Source organism: Jaculus jaculus, chromosome 5 (genome assembly GCF_020740685.1).
Source record: "Jaculus jaculus isolate mJacJac1 chromosome 5, mJacJac1.mat.Y.cur, whole genome shotgun sequence".
NCBI lineage: Eukaryota > Metazoa > Chordata > Mammalia > Rodentia > Dipodidae > Jaculus > Jaculus jaculus.
In genome coordinates, this window is record NC_059106.1 from 156,052,661 (window position 1) to 156,063,686 (window position 11,026).

Consider the following 11,026-nt stretch of genomic DNA (forward strand, 5'->3'; position numbering starts at 1 on the left):
CAGCTCAAATTTATCACAGTAGACATTTCCAATTTCTTAGTTCTGGTTTTGCTTCACTATAAACTACAATCTAAAACTCCTTCCTTTTCAAGTGCTCAAGAAATATCAGTGTTTAACCCATCCCATTACACTTCAACACAAGAGCCAGATATCAAAATCAAACTTGTTTAAATTGTTTGAGTGAGAGAATTTGAATTGGAATTGGTGTGCTAGGACTTCTGCCACTGTAAACAAACTCCAGGCACATGTGCCATTTTGTGCATCTGCTTTACTGAGTACTGTGGAATCAAACCCATGCCGTTAGGCTTTGCAAACAAGCTCCTTCAACTACTGAGCCATCTCTTTAGCCCAAGTTCAGTTTCTTTTTAGGGTGGGAGGTGGGGGTGTTGGTTTTTTGAGGTAGGGTCTCACTCTGGCTCAGGCTGACCTGGAATTCACTATGTAGTCTCAGGGTGGCCTTGAACTCACGGTGATCCTCCTACCTCTGCCTCCCAAGTGATGGGATTAAAGGCATGCACCACCATGCCCAGCTTGCCCAAGATCAGTTTTATTATGCTTGATGAACTTCAAGTCCCCTCAAAATTAACTAAGAGTAGTCTTGTGAAATAAATATTCCCCCCCAGGCTTCAACAGGAGGGGGAAAATAAACTTGGTTCCAGGATACGAAAGACAAATTGATTGGAAGAAGAATATATATATATTTTTTAATATTTTTTGTTTTTTTATTATTTATTTGAGAGCGACAGACACAGAGAGAAAGACAGATAGAGGGAGAGAGAGAGAATGGGCACGCCAGGGCTTCCAGCCACTGCAAAGGAACTCCAGACGTGTGCGCCCCCTTGTGCATCTGGCTAACGTGGGACCTGGGGAACCGAGCCTCAAACCAGGGTCCTTAGGCTTCAAAGGCAAGCGCTTAACCGCTAAGCCATCTCTCCAGCCCCCTAATCAATTTTTTAAAAAGCTTTGTAGGCATAAATCAACAAATATAGAAATCCTTATTTTGGGAGGTTTTAGAATTTTTTATTTTTATTTATTTATTTTTGGTTTCAGCTCAGGCTGACCTGGAACTCACAGTGATCCTATCTCTGCCTCCTGACTGGGATTTTCTATTGTTTTGAAGGAGGGTCTCACTCTAGCCCAGGCTGTCCATAAACTCTGAGATCCTCCTACCTTAGCCTCCAGAATAATGGGATTAAAGGCATGTGCCACAGTGCCAGGCCAAATCCTAAATTTGAAATAATAACTATATCTAGTATATTATTGTGGATAACTTACCAAATTTAAATTTTCACAAAACCTTTGGAAGTATACATTATTTTGTACTATCACATGCTACCATTTTTCAAGAGTACAAATGTATTCACTGAGGCATATATATAGCTGAACAAAGTAGAAACCTTACGATTAAAATACATAAAAGATATACTGGGACTGGAGAGATTGCTTAGTGGTTAAGGTGCTCTCCTGTGGTTCCTAAGGACCCACGTTCAATTCCACAGTACCCATGTAAAGACAGATGCATAAGGTGGTGCCTGAGTCTGGAGTTCTTTGCAGTGGCTGGAGGCCCTGGTGTGCCTACTCTATTGGCCTCTCCCTCTTTCAAAAAGAAAAATAAAAAAGATATGCTGGAGTTTATAGGCTACAAAGATGATTAGCTACTAATGTATCACAATAGCTTAGTTTACAAGTGGGAATGGCACTCAGAAGGGGATGAACGGCTCAAATGTCTAAATACAATATACTTTCTGTTCTTCACAAACATTCCCCTTCCTTTCCTGGCTGGTCAGCTCCAGCACAGGTAGACTCACACATCTTCACATCATAAGTACAGTGCAGCTTTGGATGGATGAGGTTCCCTTGTGTATGGTACCTGTGTACCATGCTTGAGCTGTGTATTTAAAATATGTCAGCCATCTGCATTTTTCTTTCCTACGGTATTTTTTTCTGTCATACAATATTTACAAAGATCCAGAATTAGCCTTGCACAAATATACAACTTTAAAAAAAAAAAACTTTATTTATTTTAGAGAAAGAGAATGGGCACTTCAGGGCCTCTTGCCTCTGAACCAACTCCAGACATGCATCACTTTGTGCTTTATGCTTTATGTGGGTAGTGGGAAATAAAATCTGGGCCAACCCAGGCTGACAAGACTTTGTCAAGCATCTTTGCTTTTTATTTTTTTTGGGGGGGGGGGTTTCCAAGACAGGGTCTCAATTTAGCCCAGGCTGACCTGAAATTCACTATGCAGTCTCATGCTGGCTTTGAATTCAGTGATTCTTCTACCTCTGCCTCCCAAATGCTGGGATTAAAAGACATGCAACACTATACCACCACACCAGGCAAGCATCGGACTACTGAGCCATCTCCCCAGTCCAGAATAAACAACTGCAAAACTAAAGGACTCAGGATAAAAATCTATGCAGAATGCCATTACTGAATAACAAAGAGTAATTAAGTGGAAATTTACACAGAAGTTTGAAAGTGGTTACCCTACATAGAAACATAACTGATCTTATGAGTGAAAATCATAGTGAAAAAAATTTTTTTTATCAACATGAGTGATATCCACAGATAGTACAGAATTTCTTGTGAAGTAGGGTCTTTACAAATTCCTGGCAAACAACTTTTAAGATTTCCTATTTGCACACCTGCTGCCTCATGTACAACTCAGTAACTAAAAGAAGCAAAATGGGGCTGGAGAAATAACTTAGTGGTCGATTAAGGTGCTTGCCTGCAAAGTCAAAGGACCCAGTTTCAATTCCTTAGGATCCACATAAGCCAGATGCACAATGTGGTGCATGCATCTGGAGATCACTTGCCATGACTGGAGGTCCTGGTACGCCTATTCTGTATTTGCCCCTCTCTCAAAACAATAAAATAAAGTCTATCTACTGAAAACTATGTAATGATCAAGTTTAATAATCATTGACAAATCAAGCATTAAGTCTTGAAAAGAAGCTAGATGTTATTCAGTATAGTAATAAAAAAATATGCAGTTTTTCGACTTTTTAAAATGTTTTGTCAGTCCAACTTAAAAGCACTAAACTGGGTTGGAGAGATGTCTTAGCAGTTAAGGCACTTTCTTAGGAAGCCTGAGAACTCATTTGATTCTCCAGGTCCCACATAAGCCAAATGTACATGACGGTGTATGTGCCTGAAGTTCATTTGCAGTGGCTAGACACCCTGGTACAGGAAATGTCTCCCTGATTGTCTCTAATAATAAGTAAAAAAGAAAACTGAAAGCACTAAACTGTTTTTTAAAAAATATTTTATGTATTTATTTGAGAAAGAAGCAGATAGAAAGAATGGGGCACACTAAGGCCTCCAACCACTGCAAACAAACTCCACATACATGTGCTACCTTGCATATCTAGCTTACATGGGTACTAGGGAACCAAAGCTCAGTCCTTAGGCTTCATAGGCAAGCACCTTGACCGCTAAGCCATCTCTCTAGCCCCTAAGCTACTTTTTTCTACTATAGTATTTATTTGTAATTTGGTATGAGTATATGTATGTCTATTCTTTTCTGATCAATTTCATCCAATTAATGATTGTTTTCAAAATAATTTTGAGCCAGGTGTGGTGGTGCATGCCTTTAATCCCAGCACTTGGGAGGCAGAGGTAGGAGGATGGCCATGATTTCGAGGTTACCCTGAGACTACATAGTGAATTCCAGGTTGGCCAGGAATAGAGCGAGACCCTCTCTCGAAAAGAAAATAATAGTAATAATTTTGTAGAAAGGGGTGTGTAGAGGGGGAAAAGTCTGCACTGGGTGTCAAATACACTAGTTTGCTATTCCACTGCACCATGCTGTTTCAATGAGATTCCTGATGCACATGGATTCATACCAAGATTCACCCATCACCCAGATGTAAACTAGATCTTTCAAGAGGCATTTGGATGCCTGTAGTTTTTTATAGCATCCTGCTATCCACTCACATTACCAGTAAAAACCCTGAGTTCTAATTCCCAATAGCAACTCTTACATTGCTTTTCTTGCTAAATTTACTACTGATATGATATATAATGCATACTAGATTATCAAGGTATATCTATATTGTTCTGTATCTCTTTATCCACACCAATAAACAGCTTTGACTATAAAGAAATACAGTAAGCTGGGTGTGGTGGCGCATGCCTTTAATCCCAGCACTTGGGAGGCAGAGGTAGGAGGATCGCTGTGAGTTCGAGGCCACCCTGAGACTCCAGAGTAAATTCCAGGTCAGCATGGGCTAGAGTGAGACCCTACCTTGAAAAACAAAAAAACAAACAAACAAAAAAAGAAATACACTGAATCAATCCATGTCCATACTGAACAGAAGGGCTGGAAGATGGCCCCGCTGGTTAAAGGTATCTGCTTGCAAAGCCTGCCAGCCCTGGCTCAACTCCCAAGGCACCCAAGTAAACCAAACACAAAAAAAGTGGCCAACTGTCTGGTGTTTGCAGCAAGAAATCCTAGCGCCTGTGTGCACAAATACACAATCAAATAAATTTAAACTTAAAGTTTAACTACTGAATAGGCCGGGTGTACTGGCGTACACCTTTAATCCCAGACTTGGGAGGCAGAGGTAGGAGGATCACCATGAGTTCAAGGCCACCCTGAGACTACATAGTGAATTCCAGGTCAGCCTGGGCTAGAGACCTTACCTTGAAAACCCAAAAAACACTACTGAATAAGCCAGGCACATGCCCATAATCTCAGCAATCGGGAGGCAGAGGTAAGAGGATTGCTGTGAGTTCAAGACCACCTTGAAACTACAGTGAAAGAAAAAATACAGAACAGAATAAGGCTGACCAGGGTATAATAACTTTATGAAATCTCTTATGATTCTCTCTCATCTGCAGTTCACCTGTAGTGGCTAGAGGCCCTAATGTGCCAATTCTTTCTTGCTCTCTTACTTAAACAAAAAAAAAAAAAACAAACTGTCAAATTAATATACTAAACTCCTTGCCTTTCATTCATTTTCTCACAAACACACAACATTCCGGATCGCAATTTTTTTTTTTTTTTTTTTTTTTTTGGTTTTTCGAGGTAGGGTCTCACTCTGGCCCAGGCTGATCTCCCTTGTGCTGGGATTAAAAGTGTGTGCTACCACGCCCAGCGCAATTTTAGCTTTTAATCAATCTTCCCTAAAGACAAAAGAATATACCTTGCTCCTCCTTCATTATCTACAGTTTTCTTTTTTAAATATTTTTTTTACAAGCAAAGAGAATGGGTGCACTAGGGCCACCAGCACTGCAAACAAACTCCATCCATATGCAAGCACCACTTTGTGCATCTGGCTTTATGTGGTTACTGGCGAATTAAACCCAGGTCACCCAGGTTGTTAGCTCTGCAGGCAAGTACCTTAACAACTAAGCAATCTCTTCAGCCCTTTCTTTTGGGACAAAATATAAAAATAGTGCAGAAAAAAATTTTAAGTGGATTGTGAACTCTTTCATCCCCACTGCCAACTGCTCCCAGCAGAGGCAGTCAAATATTGACCTCTGAGATCTCTCAACAGAACTCAAAAGAACAAAAAAAAAAGGGGGGGGGCTGGAGAGATCGCTTAGCGGTAAGTGCTCCCCTGTGAAGCCTAAGGACCCGGGTTTAAGGCTCAATTCCCCAGGACCCACGTTAGCCAGATGCACAAGGGGGCGAACCTGGAGTTCCTGGAGTTCGTTTGCAGTGGCTGGAGGCCCTGGCACGCCCATTCTCTCTCTCTCTCTCTCTGCCTCTTTCTCTGTCTGTTACTCTCAAATAAATAAATAAAAATAACAAATAAAAAAGCTAAAAATATAATCAAACTTATTCATCCATAAACTAAATTTTTCACATTAGTATATTTCTAAACAACATAACAGAACACAAGTACTGGCCATTACTGATCTGATTCATTTTTACTAATCCTTTTCATGACTTAATACTGTCCTTTTATGCTTCCAAATACTGTGTTAAATGACTGTCTTTAATAACTTCACTTTTCATACCTTCTTTTCTTTCTGTATCTGAAATAGACATCTTTATATTCCAATCTGCCCCTTTCCTTTTCTCCTCAATTTTGCTCTAAGTTAACCATGCCTCTTGCTGCTTTATGCTCTGCTTTTCTGTACTGAAGCATCCATCCACCTAATGGAGAAAGGAACTGACACCACTTCCTATCTTACATTCTGGAGAGGTGTGAGCTGCCTAGCACCACACTAGGACACGACAAACTGCTCTTCATCTTTCAACTTTTCCCTGTAGGCCACAGAAACCAAATCTCCATCCCCTATCACTACCCAAGCCTAACTTTCTAATCTCTTACCCTTAAAGGTGTCAGTGACCTTTTAAAAAAGAAATTACTGACTTCTAGGCAGAAACAGGAGACAGAGAGAATGGGCACACCAAGGCATCCAGCCACTACCAATGTACTCCAGACTCATGTGCCACTGTGCATCCAGTCATATGTGGGTAGTGGGGAATAGAACTCCGGTCACTAGGATTTGCAGGCAGGCACCTTAACTGCTGAGCCATCTCTACAGACCTCAGTGACATCTTTTTTAAAAGTCTTTAACTTATGACCATAATTTGAAGACCTGCATTCAAAACGAGCTCTAACATTAGTTAGCAATGTCCCCTTGGGTGACTAACTCTTGAAATCAGTCTCTTAGCAGAGTGTGGTGGTGCCCACCTGTATTCCCAGGACTCAAGATATAGAGGTAGGAGGTAAGACTGGGTTGTTGTCAGTTCAAGGCCAGCCTGAGCTACTGTGATACTAAATTACATATGTGCTTGACATGACATCAAGGAAAAAAAAAATGTGTGTGTATGTGTATTTCTCTCCCCCTGACTTTTCCGGAGGACTCACCAGAGGGTGACTCTTGGACATCTTTATGTGTCTTGGTTGCTTCCAAGTTTGAATACATGCCCAATGGCTTGCCAAAAATATCCACACAACTACCATATATAACTTGAACTCAAACTGCTCAAAAAAATCAAACACATTTTCCTCTCCACTAATTATACTTTTGATGGTCTCATTGCTATCTCAGCAGTTAGATGAGGAGATGAAAGGTACTTATAAGCCCCTGTCAGACACAAGGCCCACATCCTTCCATCTCTCTCCTGAATTAACACTCCCCAGGTTCGGGATTTACTTACCTCTTCTACTTCAGTGTCCAACCTGTCAACCTTCGCCACACCCTTAGAAATCAAGTAGTCATTATTATGGCATCCTATTTAAACTTCTCAATGTGGTCAGCCTGGGGTAGAACCCTACCTCAAAACAACAACAAAAAATCTTCAATGTTTACTCACGGTCTAAAAATGCTTATCAAGTATATTAGAGACACAAAACTTGTCAGGCTATAAACTATAATTCTTATTACTTTCTAATAGCTCCAGTTACTACTCACTTCTCAGCCATGATGGGCTCCCCCCTTTTTGGTTTTTCAAGGTAGGGTGTCACTCTAGCTCAGGCTGACGTGGAATTCACTATGTAGTCTCAGGGTAGCCTTCAACTCAAGGTGATCCTCCTACCTCTCTGCCTCCCAAGTGGGCTCAAAGGCGTAAGCCATCATGCCTCACTCATGGTGCCCCCTTTACAGTTTCTTGTATCTTCTGAAACCGTAAAATTGCCATCTTATCTTCCCAAGTTTTCACCAATCTCCCATGGCCACCCCACAGTACACAAGAGCGCAAAGGAAACTTGTTACAGACTCAAGTTTTATGTCTTCTACTTGATTAGATCCTAGGTGACAGAGGCACCTTTCACAATATTCAGGACACAGCTGTACAACTGAACAGGCAGTTTGTTATGTGAAGCCCAGACTCAGAAGATTTAAGGTTACAAGGACCCAATCAGTATCATCCAGAAATGGGAGAAACAATTTTGAGTAGACCCACTACAAAAGCCAAGCAGGGGCTAGAGATTGCTTACTGGTTGGGGGACTTGCCTGCAAAGCCAATGAAGGACCCATGTAAACCAGATACACAGGGTGGCACATGCATCTGGAGTTCATCAGCAGTGGCTGGAGGCCCTGGCAAACCCATTTTCTCTATCTTCCTTTCTCTCTCTCAAATAAAAATGGAAAAAAAAGCAGGCATAAGAATATGGATTTTAACAGTCAGATTAACTTCACAAGCAAATTGAAATTTAGCAGGAAAGAGCTGGCACTGCAACAAATGTCTAGCAAACACAACTTACAGTTCAGAAAGAATAGGAATAGGGCTAGGTGTGGCTGCGCACGCCTTTCATCTCAACACTCTGGAGGCAGAAGTTGGAGGATTGCGGTGTGTTCTGGGCCAAATTAGAGCTACAGTTCAGTTCCAGGTCAGCCTGGGCTACAGTGGGACCCTACTTAGAAAAAAATAAAGAAAAATAGGAGTAGGAGTGGGTATTTTAAAAGATGAATAAGAAACACATGGTTTATATTTTAAAGTCAAAATACCAGTTCCCTTCACCAAGGAGTCAAAATCATTCCTAATCTTGGCATTTGAAAATAAAAACTACTGACTGCAGTTTCAGGATTACACTTAATAATTTGTTTAATGTACTTTGATGTCAACTTCACTAATACCTAAAATCAGAATTAACACTTCTGTTCTAAAAATACACTAATCACCTCCTTGTTCATTAGAAATGTTCAAGTTAGTTTCACTTGGAAGAAAATGGATTTGAACCCATTTAACAACTGTGCCAACTGTCCAAGTTCCCATCCATTCGGAAGTGTTTGACAGGCGCCTGCTATGATGAAGAGGCTAAGGAAAAGAAATGAAATTCCCTACCTTCATAGAACCAAGACCATAGTGAACTCTACAAAGTTAAATTCACCTTAACATATTTGGAGCATTATCACAAATTTTCTGGCAACCAAACGGGGAAGTACTGTTATTTAAAAAATGAAGAGCCAGACGTGGTGGCCCATGTCTTTAATCCCAGGACTGGGAAGGGAGAATCACCAGGAGTTCGAGGCCACCCTGAGACTACATAGTGAGTTTCAGGTCAGCCTGGGCTACAGCGAGACCCTACCATGGAGGGAACACTATTCAGCTTTTTCAATTCAATGTCCAATGCCAGTTGCAACTTCTGTAGTCAGTTGAAAAACAATTTTTTTGGTAATTTGTACGGCAATAGTCTCAAGTGCAGGGCTACATGGAGGGTGCCCTACTATGGAAAATCGAAACGGTCTTAGCGCCCAGTTCTATTTCAGGTGGAGCTTCAAAATCTAATGGTGAGATGCAGTAAGCTTTGCCACCACATCCCCACACCTCACACTCCAACATCTGATTTCAAAGTTGGTTTATGTGTGGCATTTGACATGACAAAATAATTCAACTCAATTCACAATAGTTCCCAGTGGGTAACTGCGTAAAGCACTCGTGGTCGCCGCCTCCGCCCACATCGATTCTGCTAAATAGGATGGGATGGACTTCATGCTCCAAAACACCTGGAGTGATCAGAGGATACAACCAGGGAGTTTAAGGCTGCAGGCAGTTTTGTTTCGGGTTTGGGAAGGTTTTCACATGTAAACATCCCAGAGCCAGGGAGCTGAAGATTTAAGTACCCGGGCAGGGGATGCGAGCGAGGGTGGGGAACTGGAAGCCAATGCCGTCTTTCCCGCGGACTTGAGGCGGAGCAAACACTCATTCAACTTTTCAGGTGTCACGCTGCGGCCCTGGAGCGAGGAAGGGGGGTTCCGTTCCCCACTAGAAATGATAAGGAACTACGCTACGGCCCTGTCCGCTTATTCAAACTCGGGCCCCTTTCGCAAGAGTGTGAATCGGGGCGGGGGGTGGAGGTGGGAAGAGGATGCACACCCCTTCTCCAACTCCTCCCCACCGGGGATCAGAGTCCAGCGGCCCGAGCAACAGGAGCGAGCCCGGGCCGCTGTCCGCCAAGCCCCGCGACCTGCACCCGCTTCCCCGCCCCCAGCCCCGGCCGGGGGCCGCCCGCGCTCCTCCTCTTCGGCCCCCCGCGGAGGAGGCAGGGCCGGGGGTGGGGGCGGGGAAGGTGGTGGTGGGGGGAAGAGTGCTTCCATTCCACGCCCCGCGACGCCCACAGAACCGGGCTGCAGAAACCCGAAGGCGAACGCACCGGTGGAGACGGCACGGCACGGCACGGCGGGGATGAAGTTAGAAGAAAACCCGGCGACCTCGGCCGGAAGGGGCTTCGCCCCAGGTCTCCCTCCGGGTGGGCGGTGGGGGAAGGGAGCGGGGTCAGTTCCCCGGGGGTGGCCTCGACCTCTTCCTCCCCACCGCCAGATCGTAAGGCCCGGTCCGCGCAGGCCCCGCCGTTCCCTCCACCTCCCCCGCCCTCGCCCTCCGCGCGCACACACACACTCACTCACACACACACACACACACACACCCCGGAACCCGGACAGGAAGCGTCCCCGCTCTCACTGCCCCCCGGCACACACACACACCACAGAAGCTTTGAACCCTCCGGCGGCGGGAGCAGCGGCCCGGCCCAGTGCACCGCCTCACCTCCTGGTTGAAGGCGTTGACGGCGTCCATGTTCGCGCGGCGGCGGCTGCGGCTGCGGGCCCGCCGGTCACATAGACCTCACGCCGCGGCCGAGTGGAGCAAGGCCGGGGAGTCTCGGGGAAGGGTGGCGGGGAAGGGAGGGAGGGAAGCCAAGAGCGGTGGAACCCCCCCCCCTCAAAGCCGGGACGCTGGGAGGGGAGAGGAAAAAAAGAAAAAAAAACCACGGGAGGGTGGGTAGGTGGGCTGGAGGAACCGAGCCGAGTAGGCTCAACAAGAGGCGGAGGGCTCGGCCGGGCACTTCTCAGTCCCGTTCGCCCGAGCAGGAGGAGGCGGCGGCGGCGGCGGCGGCGGCGGCAGCAACGCTGGGCTCCAACATGTCCGTTTGGCGGTGGCGGCTGCGCTGTGCGTCGCGCTGACACGGTCCCCCCCGCGCCCTCGCGTACTGGCCCACACTGGCCCGGCCGGCAAGCGAGCGAGCGAGCCTCTCTCTCCTCTCGCTCTCTCTCTCTCTCTCTCTCCCTCCCCACTCGCTTTCGCCAGCGGGATGGCGGCAGCAACCCGAGTCCACGCCGCGC

The 11,026-nt window shown here is 45.0% G+C and overlaps 1 protein-coding gene across 5 annotated transcripts in view; it reads right to left on the bottom strand.

The window, feature by feature from the left end:
* Scaf4 (SR-related CTD associated factor 4) overlaps positions 1–10,635 on the bottom strand; it is a 71,726-nt gene extending 61,091 nt beyond the window's left edge. For 4 of the 5 annotated variants that reach the window (XM_045149725.1, XM_045149722.1, XM_045149724.1 and 1 more), the window contains exon 1: positions 10,452–10,627. In XM_045149725.1, the coding sequence (XP_045005660.1) occupies positions 10,452–10,481 (30 nt within the window). In that variant the 5' untranslated portion in view covers positions 10,482–10,627. Of the gene's footprint in view, positions 1–10,451 lie in introns of all 5 variants that reach the window. The other variant, XM_045149723.1, reaches the window with a different exon arrangement.
* Between the last annotated feature and the right edge of the window lie 391 nt (positions 10,636–11,026).